Source organism: Histoplasma capsulatum, assembly GCF_000150115.1.
Source record: "Histoplasma capsulatum G186AR genomic scaffold supercont2.14, whole genome shotgun sequence".
In the NCBI taxonomy this organism is placed as follows: Eukaryota; Fungi; Ascomycota; class Eurotiomycetes; order Onygenales; family Ajellomycetaceae; genus Histoplasma; species Histoplasma capsulatum.
In genome coordinates this window covers 211,248-228,858 of record NW_025544814.1, presented here as the reverse complement: position 1 = coordinate 228,858, position 17,611 = coordinate 211,248, and the positions used below count along the sequence as shown (strand labels likewise).

The window sequence follows — 17,611 nt, the reverse complement described above, 5'->3', positions numbered from 1 at the left end:
ATAAATAAATCATAAGGGGCCAGCTGGTCGCCATCCACCGAGCTGCAGCATCGCACCAAGCAACACGGAAATGCACAAGGTTTAAACATTCGAGAGGACAGATTGACTTCGAACCCTCTTGAGGAGGCGATAAAATGGCAACGAGTCGATAACAGTATCTAGTAATTAATCACAATAAATACCAAATCACTTCTTCGTTCTTCAACTTGTTCTACCTTTCTCATTTTATTTCTTGCCTGGTGCTTATGGAAGACACAACAACCCTGGTGGCAGTTTCGGCGACAATTTTCTCCTCGATATTCATGCTACAAGGGAGAAGCAAACAGAGTCAGTAATCACAGACAGACAGCCAAGGATACGGCCAGTCAGTCAGCATTGGGGGAGGAACAGCGGACAGACGAGGAAGAGAAGCCTGAGGATCGCCTTCGACGACGAGGAGGTTGATGGCTCGCCCCAAAACGGGTTAGCGGAGTCGCGTTGATCAAACAGCAGATTTGCATTTAATTGTCGTTTTAGTCCCAAGGCGCCCAAGGACGATGGGGAACAACAACACCGCCAGCAGCAACATCAGCGCCGACGACAACGATAACGACAACACCTGTATTTCTCCCGGCTTCAGCAGCAACACTGGTACCGCCATTTGCCACAAGAACAATTATCACACCCATGGTCAGGCTGCCACTGCTGGTCTCTCCATGACTCCGCATTTCATGATCACTGTGCGGGACATGCCATATACTGTGACCAACTCGTTCAAGAGGTAAGCTAATTCTGTCCCCATCTTTAGCTTACCACTTTTTTTTTCCTCGACACGCGCCTGACTATGTATCTGCACAGAGGTCTAATGATGCACACCTACGGGCGCCCCATACGGCGCATATTTGATGAAGAATCACGTCCAGCAGCTAAAAAACGACGTGTTCAATCAGACTCCGCTCTAAAGGGTCCCACCGAAGACGAAAACAACCTCGAATGCGCCATACGCGAATCTTCTGCTGCCATCTTGTCCAGTCCGTCGCGTCGCAACTCAATTGCCGCCTTCTCTGAAGACCTGGACGATGATCTCTCAACACCCCCTTCTTCGCCTCCATTACAACTAACCCCGCCTCCAGTGAACACACGCAAACCCACTTTTGCATTCCTGAAGCGGAAACGCGCTGCCACAAACACTCCTACAAATGGGACCCCCTTGACAGAGGTAAACTTCAACAGTGTTCGGGCATCCCTGGATCCTCCAAAGATGAATGGAAAACATCAACAGGTCCAATCTCAACAACGCACACTGAAGCAGATGCAAATAGACCTGGGAGGGGAGATGCGCAAAACATGCTCCTCCTGTGGGATGGAATATGTCCCCTCAAACGCGGAGGATGTCGCGTTACACAAGAAATATCATGACCTGAACTCGAGCGGAGTTGACCTGGGCAAGGCATTTGTGCGGGCAAACGCGTGCCGCTGGGTGTACGAAGCCGCCAGGTTCGACGAGGGCTATGTCGTGATAATCGACAGGAAGAGTTCCCCTTCCAGCCGGAACCAGGCCATACGTGTCCTAGAGGTGGTGAACAAGGAGCTTTCTGCGCCGGACATTGAGGAGTCGGTGTTATGGAGCCAGATCCGGCCGCCTAAGCGGCTGAGGAAGAATGGAGCGAAGGAAGAAGTGGATCGGTTTAAGGTGTTCTTGCACATGAAGGATAGCAAGTGTGTAGGACTTTGCTTGACGGAGCGGATTTGGGAGTCGCATGTGGTGAAGCGGTCAGGCCGTGATGGTCGCGCGAGGGCGAGCGCGAATGGCGAGCGGTTTAATAGTTCATCCATCACGGCTAGCGAAGAGGTTCACCCAGCTGTCGTCGGGATCTCGCGTGTTTGGACATCTGCCTCTTCGCGGCGAAAGGGTATAGCGATGGACCTTCTCGATTGCGTGGTGAGCAATTATATCTACGGCATGGAGATTCCTAAATCGCAGATTGCGTTTAGCCAGCCGACCGAGAGTGGGTATCGGTTACTCGAGGCCTTTTTTGGACCGGACGAGCAGTGGCATGTCTATAAGGAGATCTAAGAGTCTGGGGAAGCCATAGGTTCAACAAGAGGCAACCCCAGTAGATGAGGTTTTGTACTTTTACACATATTCGAAATGGGTTTGTTTATTGCGCTGTGTATCTTCTCACAGGACTGAGGGGTACGAGTCGAATTCTGTTTTCGAAATCTGAACTTGTTTTCTGGGCAACAAAGAAGGGCATTGGGATCACGGATGGAACGGATGGCACGGATTTTTGAGAATTGTTCATTTCATTTCATTTATGTTTATCCCTGGGGGTTTCAAAGGTGGATTTGCTTTCAGAGCGGGGATATATTGTCGTTTCTTCAGGCGAAAACTGCGGCTGGTTAGCAACCGCGGATTCTGTTTTATTTAATTGTGTCGTTTCTCTGCCTTCGAAACCCAGAATCGTCGATAAAGAGTGCCTACCTATAAATAAGATAGCTAAATAAATACGTTAACGTTGGGGTTCCGTCACCATTAGTCGCCCGCAAACACTGTCCAGGCTATTCCTGTTCCTCTTGTTCCTCTTGCTTCCTCACCAACTAAACAAACCACCGTGCCTTCTCGGCTCTTTGTCCACAACATCAGGACCCGATTGCTGTGTTCTCTCCATATCACTGGACAACCCCTCTGCTCTCATGCTTAGATTGAGCCGATCCTCCTACGATGTCTGGATCAAATCCTTTCCGCCATAAGAAGAAGCCTAACGACCAGACTGCCCCGCAACTCCACGAGCCGCACCAGCCATCCCTATCGTCAGCTCACAACACTCACTCTGACCATCGCGCAACAACTTATCCCGCATCAGGGACACATGGCGAAGGTGCGCAGCTCGATGCTCCCTTCGTAAAATACAGCACGAAAATTTCCCATATTTTCTAAGTAAAATTACACTCTCAGGAAGCTAACTCGAACTATGTATCCCACTCCTCTAGGTCCTTCGCGACCATCCCAGCGCCAGAAAACCGTCCGTATCGCCTCTCCACCCGTCCCAACACAGCCGCCATTACATCCCAGTGCTGGCGATCATTCATCGCCAGCCAGTTATAGATCCCCGTTTCCCCACCGCGGTACACACCTTGGGTCGCCACCCCCTCCTTCTAGAGGAGAGAGCTCCGAGTCAGACGAGGAATCTGAAGGAGATCCTTTCAATCCGGATGCTTCCGGAAGTGATAATGGGGAGTATAAGGACAATGGAGATGGACGACGTGTTACAGAAGGGAAGCCTGGGGTAATAGGGCTTGGGTTTGAATGTGCCCAGCGTGGGTCGAAAGAGTCATATCGCGCAGAGCCGCCTGCGCAACCCGATGGACATGATCCAGGCACATCGCTGGGAATTGAAGATTCGATGACGCCATCACATTTGGCTACTAAGGGGAAGAGGGCGACAATGGATGTTGATACGTTTACGAGAATGCTTCTGACTGGGGAAACAGGCGAGGTGGGAAAAGAGTCAGGTCCCGCAGCGCAGAAACTTTTACAGCCCAACCAGGGACCGCCCATCAGCGACAGCAGCAGCAATACAGACACCGGATCTACATCAAAGCAGCCTATTTTCGAGACGCGGCATCTCCCGCGGATAGATACTCCCCGGACATCACATGAATTATCGACTTCGGAGGCAGATGATGAGCGGCTGAAACTGTCGAATTTGCCCAGCCCAGCGGAAAGGCAAAAGCCTCTGCCTCCGAAAACAAGGCGTGGGAAGTTGATCAATCCCAACACTGGACAGACATCCCCTTTAGCTGGATTAACCTCTATTACTTCCCCAAACCATCGCTCCGCCTCTCCTGCTTCTTTATCATCTCGATCATTCACCGAACAGGAAAGCGGTGATCTCAATAAGCCTCTCCCCAAGCCACCAATTGATAATTCATCGCTTCCAGTAAGCCCGAAACAGACTCATGAAGATTCAGAGAATCGACCTCCTCTACCGCAACAGAGACGTCCACCTACACCCCCCCTGACCAGACGACACAGTCAGCTGAATCCCAGCAAATCCATATTATCAAGAAGTAAATCCGCTAGACATTCCATGCCGCCTACCCACACTACCAACAACTCTTCGTCATCCACACATATCTCATCACCATTAAAAGCACCACCCACTCCTCCATCCCGACGAAAAGATCGGGATTCGTCAACTTTCTCCTCTTCAGAAACACTTCCATTATTCCCCCAAGAACGACGACCGACATCATCACACCAACGAAGCGATTCCAGGGGAGATTCAGACAAACGGAGTCCCCACATCGCGGAGACAATATCAACAACATCTAACAATCGTGACTCGCAAGGCCCACCACGCCCGCCTCCACCCAGACGAGGAGGAGGGAGTAGAGCAAGTCTCGATGAGACAAGGACACCTGTTTTGCTGGGAACCGCAGATTCACCAACGACGAGAATGGAAAAAGGCACACAAGATTCGAAACTAGAGTCTCCGGGTACGCCATTGCAGTCACATGCCGTTGATATTCTCGCGGACTTGTCACGGCTGCAGAAGGAAGTGGATGATTTACGAGGTCGATATGAGGGGCGGAAGCCTAGTGCGTGACCGCCGTTTTGGGACAGATGGAAGAAAAGGGAGAAAAAATAGAAGAAAGCCTGGTGTCTGCAGGGCTGCCACTGGCTCTCTCTCTATATTGTTCTTAGTTGTTGAGTACTCGATTTAATCCGCATTTTTATTATGTTTTATGATTGGAAAAACTTAATTGAATGATCGAAACGTATAGCTTCCTGTCGAATGCATCTATTATTTCATTTTCAGCCACAGCGTTTGTTTCGTATTTTTGTATTTTCCCCCCCAAGGCTTGCCTGCTGATATTTTTACTTTCTTCCAGACAAGTCATTCCCCATGTCTTTCCTAGTTTTATTTGTCTCCTCGTGTGATTTTATAGCGTACCTTACCCAGCTCGTCAGCGTACGAGCCGTGGTATATATACTTATATTTGTTACATATCATGCCCAACTCTCACATCCATATCTGGTTCCTTTTGCTGTCACTCTACTGTTAACGCTTGCTTAGAGTCGAGTGATGCTAATTTGGATATAAGAAAAGGAAATGCACTAGAGCAATTGAACAGCTTTTTATCCATTTGGGAAGCATTTTTGTCTCTGCATTTCCTCTCTCGCCAGACCAAGATAAACACGCACTGTCTCAGAATTCAATTTAATTTAGAGTATAAACTGTTACGACTCAGGTTGCAGGAGCAAAACGAGGAATTGAACGAAGCAAGACGGCAGCAGCACTGGAAAATGAGAAACGTGGCCAAAGTTATCTTATGTAGCATGTACAGGCAATCCAGCGGAGCCGTGTGTTGCTCTGTGTAGATGATTGACTTTCGAGAACAAACGTTCAATTTGGGGAGCTTTCCCGAGTTAATTTATGCTTCTTTCTGCATAACATGTAATTAAAAGCCGAGAGAAGAAAGAGAAAAAAAAAAAACCCCGACAAGATATCACAATTATTGGAGGGAAGTGGAATAGAGCAAAGAAAGAAAGGAAACCAAAAACGTACCCATGAGTTGTCTGCCACAACTGATGGTTTTCGATCCAAGGGGGTGCACTTACAGTACGGAGTATATTTAGGATCACTGTTTACAAAGATTACACCGAAAATAGAGGAGAAATTACATCGAGGAGAAACCAAAAAAGAAATGGGAAAAAGAAGAAAATCGGTATCGTAACAGGAAAAGGAAAGAAGAGAAAAAGAATCACCGGAATAGTCATCAAACATAAACACCGTCCTTTCCCCCCCAAATATCCGAGTTATCTCCGTAGCCTTCAAAATAGCAAATGCCCTTGGGAACACAAAAAAACTAAAACAATAATCTTCGCCATTCATACATAATTCTTCATTTCCATCATGCTCGTAGGTCTGTTTGATTTCCATCTTCCTTTCCTCGTCCCGAATTTTGCTTTCTAGATGGAGTCCTTGGCTGAATGAACGTCGCCATCGAGATCAACATGACCCGGTGGTCGAGCTGCCGTGTCCACAATTCCTTCATCGTACGTCATGCCATCAACCATTCGGGCGTCAAAAGTAGTATCCGCGTTGCTGCCTACCAAGGGTGGCTCTGGTGTATTGGACCCCAATGGAGACATTGTTGAACTGAAGGGCCCATTCTCCGTTCTCGGAGTTGGTTGTGGATACGACGATGACGTATGGCCGCTGCCTGTCGGCGGCCTATTGTTTGGCGCAGGACTATTCCTCCCACCAACGCCGCGGTTGTTGGAAGCGAAGGCCATTCTAGCTGCGGCGGTTGAAACTGGTCCGCTGACGGTGCTGCTTGCGCCCTCGCCGAATCCAACAAGGCTGGAATTTCCCTCGTCGCTTAACCCGCCTACGCTGGAGACGCCGTCGTCGTCGCCAAGTCTGTCTTGGTCCAGGCTATCGCTGCCACTGGCCCAAGTTGTGCGGCCGCCAATGGAGCCGGTGGCACTGGCACTGCCCACTGTACTTCTCTCTTTGAAGTGAGACTGTTGTAGATGGTCGAAGTAGCCTGGATGCTGTTGAGTGGTAAATCCACCTGGTAACCCATGGGGGTTGGCCGAAGGGGTCGTCCCGCCTCCGGCAGGCCTCGTGGCGACGCGCTCCAGACCTGCTAAGCGCGAGATACGATCTGCGCGTTCCGCATCCAATGTTGTTGTGGACGTTTCGGAAGCGTTTGATGATCGGTGGCCATGGCGGGTGTGATGACGAGCGCCCTGGTGGCCGTCCTTGATGGCTATGGTCGAAAGCGCGGAGAGTGATGTGGTCCCAGAATTGGGTGTTCCACTGGATTGAAAGAAGCAGTTGTTAGTAAAAGGTGAATTTTAGATTCACGGTCTTAAGAAACAGCTCGCGAAGGCGAAATTTCATGCTTGGGGAGGTATAGTTCTTACGGGCCCATATCTGATGGAGTGACCGGATCCGAAGGGGGCGGGGGAAAATCAATCAACGTAGGAGTCGTCATTTTTGATGCACAAAAGCGTTCTTGATTTCTGATAGGAAAAATGGTGTCGCAAGAACGAAAGCACGATTAAGGGATAATAAAATGATAAAAAGAACAAGAGTTGGTAGATACAGAGCTTAATTTTTGCGCGGTCACAGGTTGGCGACGTATGCGCCGTTCGTTTGATCTGCAAATCCAATAAATTTTCCTCCCTACTTTCCTCTACCCTGGTTGCTCAAGCTCCTTTGGAACAGCTGGCAAGTTAAGGCTTAGGACGAAGCGGAAATGCTGGATATGGTGTATTTTGCAGGCTAAATCCCATGCGATTCGGGCTCACAGCTCGAACGTCGCGCTCCGAATGGCTTGGTTCGTCCCAGGATACTCCTGGGTAGAAAGATGGTCTGGCAGCCTCTAGCACTCCGGAGAGGTATGGAACAGTCGAAAATGCTTGTGATCTGGCCTGGAGAGACGAGACTTAAGCAGCGTCGTTCTGAAAACGTCAATATCATCCAGGAGCAATTGCGCCAAACGCGATCTAAGGGGACAACGAATGCCTACAGACTCTCCACCACTTCAAGAAGAAGGCTCGAGCCAAAGAATTCGCAAAGTCAACCGTGAGTTGGGTTTACGACTCAAAGGAGCGTCGTGGGGGCGGTGGAAGACAGACGAAGTGCGTAGTGGGTTAACTTTGAGGTCCAAGTTGGAGGACGAAACAACGTCATAGCAACCAGGAAACATCCCACTTCTCAAAAGGGAAACACAACTCAGATCACACACTCTGGAACAAAATACAATGTCCACTACTTCGAAACAATGAGTTCTGATTTCTCTAATCATCCCTCACGCGCGATGGAAACGGCTATGCCCATTATTTATTCTGTATCTACCAGGATGCGGGATATTTCAACTTTGTGACTGTAGCACGTTGTGTTGATGCAAGATACCCCCGGCTACGCAAAGCGCAAGCTCCATTGAACTTCCTATGGAATAAGTCCCCTCATAGCGAAACGATTCGAACCCACATTACAAAATCGCCAAGAATCGCAAAAGTAACTCTAATCCCTAGAAACTTTTCCGGGCTTAGATCGCAGGAGGTGGCAAGATCCATCCTGAATGGATCAAGAATGACAAAAAATAAGGAAAGAAATTGGCTTTCCAAGCAAACAAAGAAATATCAGAGTGTTTTCCCATAGCAGCTACGTTTCGGGTTCACCTAAAGTCCCCCGCGCCTTCGCCCTTTCAGCTTAGGTGCTGCAGCGGGCGCGGCGGGCGCGGCTATGAGTGTCTTGCACCGTTTCAACACCCGCACCCCAAATTGCTTGACCTCAAAACAAAGCTCTAAAAACTCGGAGTCCTCCAGGAGAGAATCCAGGTTCGGTCCACACGACATAACCAAACAGCAGAGCCGAAGCAGGTTATCCTCTTCATCGCCATCTTGCGTATTTCTGTATACATAGCGAATGTCGCTTACGGTGAGCAAGGGGCACGGGACACTGTTTACCGCATCGATGAGTTGGTTATGGATATGGTTTTTGAACCAGGGGGCTTGGATTTTGTCTGCAAAGATATAGGATGAGAAGAGCAGGCGAGCGCTGCTGGATGGTCCCTTCTTCGTGGTTTGGAGAAGCTGTGCTTCGTGGCTTTTGAGCTGATCGGCGCGCAAGTCCGTCACTGGCAAGCGAGAGGTTATTTATCACCATCCTCTGTTAACGAATCCAAACGCTCCACCAAATACACAACCACGACCCGAAAGCCTTTTTCGACTACTTACAGGTGAATTCCACTTCTGGCTGCGAAACATCAAGGTTGCTAGCAGAGATTTCTCCATCGTGAGATTTCCCAGTGTAAAGCCACTGAAGAAACACAGCGAAGGTCTTGACATCGTCTTCTGGAAGTCTGACCAAACGAGCATTTGTTTCGGCAAAGTTGTTGCGCAACATGCCGCGGAAGAAGAGCGACTGAGATTTGAGTAATCCCTCGTGGACATTGAATACACGCTGCACGCTGCCCTCCGACCCAACGTGGATTCGGATAAGACTGCTTGAGATGAACCTGAATTTGCAAGTTTTGTTAACAAAGATAAGAAGCGCGAAGCATCTTTGGGGACTTGGAGAAATCCCCTCGGGGATTTCCCCCTCGGGTGGGAAAACATACTTCCACAAGTGAGGAGTATAATCGATGGACGGCTCAGCCCGGGGAAGCACGAGGACATCGGCATCTTGCTTTGAAGGAGAAGTGGTTTCTGCCATTACTATATGGGAGGAGGAGTCGACTATTTAGCACTTGTGATGTGTTTGGCAGATGCTATGGTATATTTGGCGGCAGTCAAGGCAAAGATGATGTATGTGATGAGAGGTAGGTAAGAAGAGAAGGGAGATACGCTGAAGGCTGGAGCAGTCCTGTCAAATATAGTTGACAGTTCGCTAGCTGCAGTGAAATGATTGGTGAAGCATCATGTGTTAATTGTGACCAAGATCAGCCCAGGGTTCCCATCTCTTTATCCTAGTGCTGTTGAGGATGGAGGTTCTCACTTCGCTGGCAAGTAACACTGAAGCGAAGGTGCCCATGGATATGTGATGTAGCCCGACAATTCGGAGATGAGAATTCTTTCAATCCAACGGTTTCTGAAGCCGCGCACGCAGGCCATACTGTTTACTTAGGGAATGTTGGGCTGGGATTGTTAATCGGATGGCATGGAATCGACATCCTTTCCCATGGATGGAAGCTTAAAGCATTCCACCAAGTCGACGCGCAAATCAGCAGCAACTGGAAGAGAAGAATAAACTCCACACACTGAAAAGTATGTAACTGCCACCTAAAAATCCTGGGCCAAAGGTGATCCTGTATACTGGTTCATCCCATCCCCATTGACATTCCCCGGGCTGCCAGAACAGGATGGAGCGCATGATGGATAAGAGAGGTGCGAACTGCCACGGGAAATCCTCTACGATATAGATATTCATTCTCATTCTGGCATCTGCAATCAGTGGACATTGGGATTGATGGATTTTGATAACTCCTAGTACTCCTACTACTAGTACCTTCATGCAGTGAAATACATCTTGACATCATCTTGTTGCAGACCCTGACTCAGCCACACGCCCTACAAGACGCACCGCCACAGCTACCTTCTAAATACGGATTAGCGGGCTTGGCAGTATGCTTACCTACTCCTCTTCAGCCCACATTGTCAAAAAGTCGAGAAAAAGCGTGAGGTGTCGACTCTGCTTTTTTTCTTCCTCCTCCACCTCACCCGCTCCTCTCCACTCCTCCTCACCTTCACCCTCTCCCGTTCGTCTCCGGCGGTCTTTGGGATTGCTCTTCTCCATATCTCGACAGATGCTCAACCGCTCTGCCCCGCTCTGCAGACGATAGCTTAGCTTATTACTGCTCGCGTTCGCACAACACCAATTTGTTTCAAGCGCTGGCATTTACTTGTCAAGCTCGGGAGAAGCAAATAAAGGAAGACAAAACGCAAGCAAGTGAGAAACGAGATACGGATTTCTATTCTTCTACTTTGCTGGCTTGAGGATATTGGCCGTGTTTCAGCCACTGCGCTGCGAACCTCATACAAAGATAAACACGATAAAGAAGATAGTAACCCACCAAGTTTCGAATCGGAAGAAGCAGCAGAATCCGCTCTCCTCGCCGCACGAACAATCATTTAAATCATTGCGTACTCCGCAGCGGTTTAGAGACTCGGAATCTTGGCCTTTGAGATTACCGTTTGTCTCTTGGTTAAGTCGTCCCTGAGGTAGCTTGGTCTTAAACTTTCTTTTGAACTGTGGCTTTGAGTAGCCATGGCAGCTCCGAATCAGTATGCATGTGGGTATTTGTCCATGATCTTTACCAAATCCTTATATCCTTGACTTGTGCGGCTTCAATTTGTACAATTCACGTTGTAAAAATCATACTGATGCGCATGCAGATCGAACGCAGAAGGGAATTTCAATCGTGGATGCGGCTCCAGTCTATGAGTCCTTACCCGGGTTTACGAGGTAAGGACTGGCGAGACTCTAAGCAGTGTGAAAATTAAGCGGGTGCTAATTTTATATAATCTTGAAGGCCGGATGGTAACTTGCGCTGCTGCACATACTCCCCGTGTGGCCGATATTTTGCCTGGGCGGCTCCAGAACGGTACGTGATGGGCACAACTCCCCCCAGTGTGATTCTTCTAAAGTAAATATTTAAAACAGCGTCGTAATCGTCGACCCTTCTGTTGGCCATGTTATTACCACACTCCCCTCCGACAATGTTTACGAATTGGGCTTTTCGCCCCTTGGAACATATATTATTACATGGCAACGACCTTCCAAGGACGAGAACGGCGATGCCGTCAAAAATTTGAAGGTTTGGAGGGTTATTGAAAGCTACCACGGTGATGAGGGGAACGAGCAAGAACACTCTTTCGTCGGAAGCTACGTGCAGAAATCCCAGACTGGTTGGAATCTTCAATATACGGCTGATGAGAAGTATTGCGCCCGAGTCGTCACCAACGAGGTTCAATTCTATGAAAGCGGAAACTTAGGGAAGGTGTGGAACAAGCTGCGGGTGGAAGGAGTGGCGGATTTTGCTCTTTCTCCAGGAGACAGCAACTCAATTGCGGTTTTCATTCCGGAGCGAAAGGTTAGTCAGCGCTGATATACATTCTATTTCTGTCGTTACTTTTGCTTAACGCCATGGTCATTGATCTAGGGGCTACCAGCATCCGTGAGGATCTTTAACGTACCACAATTCAATACACCTGTCTCACAGAAGAACTTTTTCAAAGGTGATAAGGTTCAATTGAAGTGGAACAATACTGGAACGACTCTTATTGTTCTTGCGCAAACGGATGTCGACAAAACTGGTAAAAGCTACTACGGGGAAACTACTCTTTATCTCTTGAGTGCTAACGGCGGATTCGATTCAAGAATCGATCTTGGTGAGATGCACTAAGCTCTTTATATAAACGGACATATTTCGTGAGCTAACTTCAAGTCTATAGATAAGGAAGGACCCATTCATGATGTGACCTGGTCCCCGAACTCGAAAGAATTCGGTGTTGTTTATGGATACATGCCTGCAAAAACGACCATTTTCAACAATCGTGCCGTCGCAACACACTCATTTGCCCTCGCGCCTCGCAACACCATTATCTTCTCGCCCAATGGACGATTCGTAATTGTGGCGGGCTTCGGTAATCTTGCTGGGCAATTGGACATTTATGATCTGGACAGGGATTATACGAAGGTAGCTACGATCGAGGCATCCAATGCCAGCGTGTGCGAGTGGAGTCCCGATGGCAAATTCATTTTGACTGCCACCACGAGTCCCAGACTCCGGGTTGATAATGGAGTACGCATTTGGCATGTCGGAGGCGGGCTCATGTACAACGAGGATTTGACCGAGCTGTACCAAGTCTGCTGGAGACCACAATCTACGACTGTTCACCCTCCAGAAAATCCATTCCATCCAATGCCCAGCCCTCACCCTTCTGCGCTAGAATACCTAGCTACGAAGAAAGCGCCTTCGAAGCCAGCAGGGGCTTATCGACCTCCCGGTGCACGCGGTCAAACCACACCACTAGCGTTTAGACGAGAAGATGAAGGAGGGGAGAAATTCATCAGGGATGAATCGTCATCTTCCATTCACGGTACCAGCTTAAATGGATTTGGTAAAAACAGGCGACGCGTCGTCCCAGGCGCAGAGCCAGTTACGGAATATCTTCCGCCCGGCGCTGCTCCAGGAGGCGGGGTAACACTCCCTCCTGGAGCAGAAGGGGATGAAAAACTCTCAAGATCCGCGGCGAAAAACAAGAAGAAGCGTGAAGCAAAGAAAGCGAAAGAAATGGCAGAAAAGGCTGGTAATCTCGCGACCGATGCTGGCATTGACTCCACTATTCCAACGGGTCCTAGCGCTGACCGCCGGGAACGAAGAGCTCACTCGCGCAGCCGATCTCGGGGCAATAACGTTAACTCTCCAGCTCTTGATCCCAACAGCTTCGGTCGTCCGAACCGCGACCGCAGCCGCAGCACCCACCACAGACATCGCAGCGATCATCAAAACCGCACCAACGGTGGGCCTCCCACAGGCCAGAATCGCCCCAGTGTTAACACCCGTACCTCGCAACCCAACGGTACGGCAGCCGCAGCAGCTGTACCAAGCCCACCAGACGTGAGGGTCACATCTCCAACTACTCCTAGTGGTGGTGCTATCCAAGATAAAAAGATCCGCGGCCTCCTGAAGAAGATCCGCGCGATTGAAGAGTTGAAGTTGCGCGTGGCGGGCGGGGAGAAGCTAGAGGACACCCAGATGAAGAAAATCCAGACTGAGGACGGAGTGCGGAAAGAGCTGGAAGCTCTGGGATGGTCTGGATAGAATGGTCCGTATCTCGTTCCAGTTTTTATTTTTTTGGGGCAAAACGGGTGGACAGCTCTAGAAAACTGGCTAGGTAGTAGGAGTTAATGGAAGGACATTTTTGGTATAATTGGCCTGTGGAGCAACCGGGAACCTATTTTCCTGAACCCCTATCGTTGCCGGTCCACTGGCCAGTACGACTCGGTAGGTCTGGAGTGTGTAGCTTTGGATTAGATACAAGGCCGAATAAACCAATATATATTATCTACATTATTACGCACTAGCGGGTGTGCATCTTATAGCATCCAATTTTTGTAATTTGGTTCCTTGTTCCTCCCTAATCCTGCCCACGCTTGGGCTCACACAACCCTCATATTTATCTTGGACTCTCCAATGCTTCTAAGACTTGTATAGAGGCTGTTACAACTCGAAGCACGCGAATCAAAAAACTGGGCCACAATCCCAAATGCCATTAATAATCCAAAGTTGCCCTCCTTTCCTGCCATCTGGCAATCACCAGCGGATCTATAGGACGATTTTCGTATATGTAAACCCGCCTCCAGGTGGTGTATCGATTTCGGTGAGGCACCACATCTACGCTAACCCCGAAACAGAAAAATGAATTAGGGCTGGCTGATGGACAACAGCCAACAAGCACCATCAACGCCAAAATCGTGAAGCAGACATGAAACAGATCATGCCACAGGATTGCATGATTGGGGCCGGACCCAATAAATACGGTGTCACTTCTTGACTTTTCTACCAGCAGCGGCTAGGGAGTGGCGTGTCTTTGCTCCGTTTTCCGGGAATGGAAATGGGATCGCCGAGTAAAATCTGATGGCGAATTTTGATTTCTTGCCTGGCTTATACTATTTTTGTTCGTAACTGAGATGGCTGGCTGGTGAGTTCGCTGGACTCTAGAGCAGGTTTGGTAACTATATGTTTATGCACGGAATCAATATGGTTGATGATATGGTCGAGGCGCTTAGAGGTGTGGTCGTTTTCAACGGAGCATCCAATTTGCTCTGAAATCTCTTGATGACTTGAATGGTATTGCTCAGCGATATGTCCGAAAAAGAGGGACCCGCCGCCTCCAATCGATATTTTTACTGCTGAGAGGCGTGGGCGAACAATAGGGCTACACCAAGATGCTCAGGCTAGCTAATCCCCGATCGATCGACAGCAGCCAGTAAGTTGTTGTCCACACGCCAAAACCCGCCAATTACTAGTTGAATCAGCGACGAGCTTCATCTGATACCTGCCCTGTTGCAGACTCTGCACAAGCATGTTTTGCGTCTGCAATTATTCCTGTGGCGGTGCCATCCGTCAGGACCTCGGGAAGCTCACAATACCTCCTCCCTTTCTCTCGCCCCCCTCCTAGCTACTCTAATTCTTCTCACTCCTCCATTTCGTGTTTTCCTAAGTTCTTGCTGTGCTCTAACGCCTCTGTGTTTTTGGCCAACGGTTCAAAAGACATCGGAGAGCTTTTTCTGTGAAGCAGTGCCATCACAAACACGGCGTGGGAAATTGAAACTGTTGTGAATCAAAAGCAGCGAGGATTATATATCCGTTAACGTTCATTCCTTTCTATCCATTTTAATAATTAGGGTTTCATCCCTTCGAGGGGTCGGTTTCCTCCATTTTACATTTTTCATCTTGCTGTTATATCTTTACTTCCTCCACCATCGAGAGTGCGCCCTCAAGCTGGATATTGAGAACATAAACTCGATTTAAACTTTTTAATCGACGACAACGACCCCTTTCATTTGCGCATTACGACAATATCTTCACGGGGCGTCATTTTTCCCAAGCATCTCGAACCTGAAGTTATCATTCATCCATTAGCCTCTCGTTTCTGGGTGTCTTTTGTCCCCGAGCCAGCTCACCGTTTCTCGAGTTTCCCATTGGAACCATTTCCTCATTGGTTATTGTGAATTCATCAATTGCTACTCAGCCATGAGCAGTGGAGGGAGCTCCTGGACCGGCCAAACAGAACGGGCACGATGGCCACCCTTGACAAGGATGTTGATGTCCGGCGAAATGAGTGGAGAGCCGCCACGAGATTTAACCATGAAAGAGAGATTTGATCGATGGTGTGTTTTCTCTTCCATTCCTAGACGAGCTGACTGCTGGTGGAATTGATTTTTAGTTCGGAATATTTGACTTGATTGCTGATCTTATGGATTCGGGAGACAGGATGGTCAACGAAGGGTGGAGAAGATTGTGAGTTATATCCATCCAGTTCCCACGCCGCCCTCCTTTTTTTATCTTCCGGATTGGTTTGTGGATGGAAATCATCGCAAATGATATCAAAGTTGCTGATTTTGATTCACTAGATTTGTTTTGATTTTTATCATTTCCCATTTTATGATATTCGTGTTTGCATTTCTAAACTACCAACTAAAGGTGTGTGAGATGCTTCACCGTTTCAGGTGAACAAAACCGAAGCTAAGAATTCATTATAGGACAACCTTATCGGGGCGAGAGGGATTTTTGGCCTTACATATGCTATTGCTCGATCAGCTGCTCTGGTTCTACATTTCGATGCGGCCCTAATTCTCTTCCGTATGTATCTAGTGTTCTCCCGCGCAGACACGGAGTCCGAACTGACTGGCAAAATATAGCTGTTTGTCGGACACTCATATCGCTGGCCAGGCAAACTCCGCTGAACGGTATTATTCAGTTTGGTTCGTAAATTAGTCGCATCTTTCCTGGCCTCTTGATATACCTGCTGACATTGGTATAGATAAAAATATTACATTTCACAAACGTTCGTCGATGATTTTTGTGAACTTCAAACTTTTCTCATATCAAATACTAACCCCATATTAGTTGTCGGATGGTCTATATTTTTCTTCTCATGGCTCCATACAATCGCTCACTGGAATAACCTCGCCCAGCTTGCCGCCAAACAAAACCTTGGCTTCAAGGGTTTCATACTTGCCAACTTGGCTAGTGGCCCTGGCTGGTCAGGGTATGTTATGTTAATTTCTCTGACAGCCATTGTCATAACTGCGATGGAGAAACCACGCCGGGCAAATTTCGAACGTTTCTGGTACACGCATCATCTATTTGTTATATTCTTCGTTTTCTGGGCGGTTCATGGTGCATTTTGCATGATCAAGCCCGATTTCCCCCCATTTTGCAACGGTATAGGCGTATTCTGGCTCTTTTGGATGTATGGAGGAGCCGTCTATCTCCTCGAGCGTATCATGCGAGAAATCCGTGGACGCCACAAGACGTATATTTCCAAGGTCGTCCAGCATCCAAATAATGTTTGCGAAATTCAAATCAAAAAGGAGAATACGAAAACTAGGGCTGGACAGGTAATGTTGAGATTTCCCCATATAATCATTCTGTATATTTCTAACCCATGCTACAAATATAGTACATCTTCTTATGTTGTCCGGAGATATCTGTCTGGCAATATCACCCATTCACTCTCACGAGCGCCCCCGAGGAGGACTTTATCTCAGTACACATCCGTTGTGTGGGCGATTTCACTAAAGCTCTCGCAAAATGTCTCGGCTGCGATTTTGAAAACAGCAGCGGAGAGAAACCCAAAGCGGGCATCTCGGCAGTCGTGGGCGTTGGCACAGATACCCCGGACGACGATGTGGACCCAAAAATACGTCGAATTTTACCTAGAGTGTATATAGACGGCCCATTCGGAAGCGCGTCTGAAGACGTATTTAAATACGAAATAGCAGTTCTTGTAGGCGCGGGCATTGGTGTCACGCCCTTCGCCTCGATCCTGAAGAGCATCTGGTACCGCATGAACTATCCCCAGAAAAAGACCAGACTAAGCAAGGTATATTTCTTCTGGGTGTGCAGAGATTTCGGCTCGTTCGAGTGGTTTCGATCTCTCCTGCTGGCCATCGAAGCACAGGACATGGCTAACCATATTGAAATTCATACTGTAAGTACATATATACGCATCACCTCTTCTCACCTTGCCATCGCCAACGGTCATCCCATTTCTAACTGCAATAAAATCGTGAAAGTACCTTACCGCCCGAATCAAGGTCGATGACGCCACCAATATTATGATAAACGATGCAAATGCAGAGCAAGACACCATCACCGGACTGCGGTCTCCAACAAACTTCGGCCGTCCAAACTGGGACATGGTCTTCCGCTCGATTCGCAAGATCCATGCCCCAGCTGAGGCGGGAGTTTTCTTCTGTGGGCCTAAACCACTCGGAAGCGCACTTCATGTGAAGTGCAATATGTATTCCGAGCCCGGATTCAATTTCGTGTGGGGCAAGGAGAATTTCTGAGTAGGGAAATTGGTCATTAA

The 17,611-nt window shown here is 48.4% G+C and overlaps 6 protein-coding genes across 6 annotated transcripts; 4 read left to right on the top strand and 2 right to left on the bottom strand.

Annotated features, from left to right (window-relative positions):
- Window positions 1-65: 65 nt before the first annotated feature.
- On the top strand, window positions 66-2,511 carry HCBG_07727 (uncharacterized protein; the record flags this gene model as incomplete). Its single annotated transcript, XM_045434776.1, has 2 exons — window positions 66-760; window positions 838-2,511. The coding sequence occupies 2 exons, from the start codon at window positions 537-539 to the stop codon at window positions 2,054-2,056; spliced, it is 1,443 nt and encodes a 480-aa protein (XP_045284082.1).
- A 140-nt stretch (window positions 2,512-2,651) lies between these two features.
- On the top strand, window positions 2,652-4,780 carry HCBG_07726 (uncharacterized protein; the record flags this gene model as incomplete). The annotated part of the gene is made up of 2 exons (XM_045434775.1): window positions 2,652-2,861; window positions 2,974-4,780. 2 exons carry the CDS (start codon window positions 2,705-2,707, stop codon window positions 4,590-4,592), a joined length of 1,776 nt encoding a protein of 591 aa, XP_045284081.1.
- A 1,179-nt stretch (window positions 4,781-5,959) lies between these two features.
- Window positions 5,960-6,993, bottom strand: HCBG_07725 (uncharacterized protein; the record flags this gene model as incomplete). The annotated part of the gene is made up of 2 exons (XM_045434774.1): window positions 5,960-6,815; window positions 6,923-6,993. The coding sequence occupies 2 exons, from the start codon at window positions 6,991-6,993 to the stop codon at window positions 5,960-5,962; spliced, it is 927 nt and encodes a 308-aa protein (XP_045284080.1).
- A 1,192-nt stretch (window positions 6,994-8,185) lies between these two features.
- HCBG_07724 (uncharacterized protein) lies at window positions 8,186-9,221 on the bottom strand (the record flags this gene model as incomplete). The annotated part of the gene is made up of 3 exons (XM_045434773.1): window positions 8,186-8,643; window positions 8,744-9,024; window positions 9,127-9,221. The coding sequence occupies 3 exons, from the start codon at window positions 9,219-9,221 to the stop codon at window positions 8,186-8,188; spliced, it is 834 nt and encodes a 277-aa protein (XP_045284079.1).
- A 1,551-nt stretch (window positions 9,222-10,772) lies between these two features.
- On the top strand, window positions 10,773-13,590 carry HCBG_07723 (eukaryotic translation initiation factor 2A; the record flags this gene model as incomplete). The annotated part of the gene is made up of 5 exons (XM_045434772.1): window positions 10,773-10,797; window positions 10,901-10,970; window positions 11,169-11,598; window positions 11,668-11,896; window positions 11,960-13,590. 5 exons carry the CDS (start codon window positions 10,773-10,775, stop codon window positions 13,330-13,332), a joined length of 2,127 nt encoding a protein of 708 aa, XP_045284078.1.
- A 1,677-nt stretch (window positions 13,591-15,267) lies between these two features.
- Window positions 15,268-17,591, top strand: HCBG_07722 (NADPH oxidase; the record flags this gene model as incomplete). Its single annotated transcript, XM_045434771.1, has 9 exons — window positions 15,268-15,404; window positions 15,508-15,534; window positions 15,648-15,717; window positions 15,777-15,876; window positions 15,936-15,998; window positions 16,058-16,081; window positions 16,144-16,637; window positions 16,700-17,230; window positions 17,316-17,591. The coding sequence occupies 9 exons, from the start codon at window positions 15,268-15,270 to the stop codon at window positions 17,589-17,591; spliced, it is 1,722 nt and encodes a 573-aa protein (XP_045284077.1).
- Window positions 17,592-17,611: the final 20 nt, after the last annotated feature.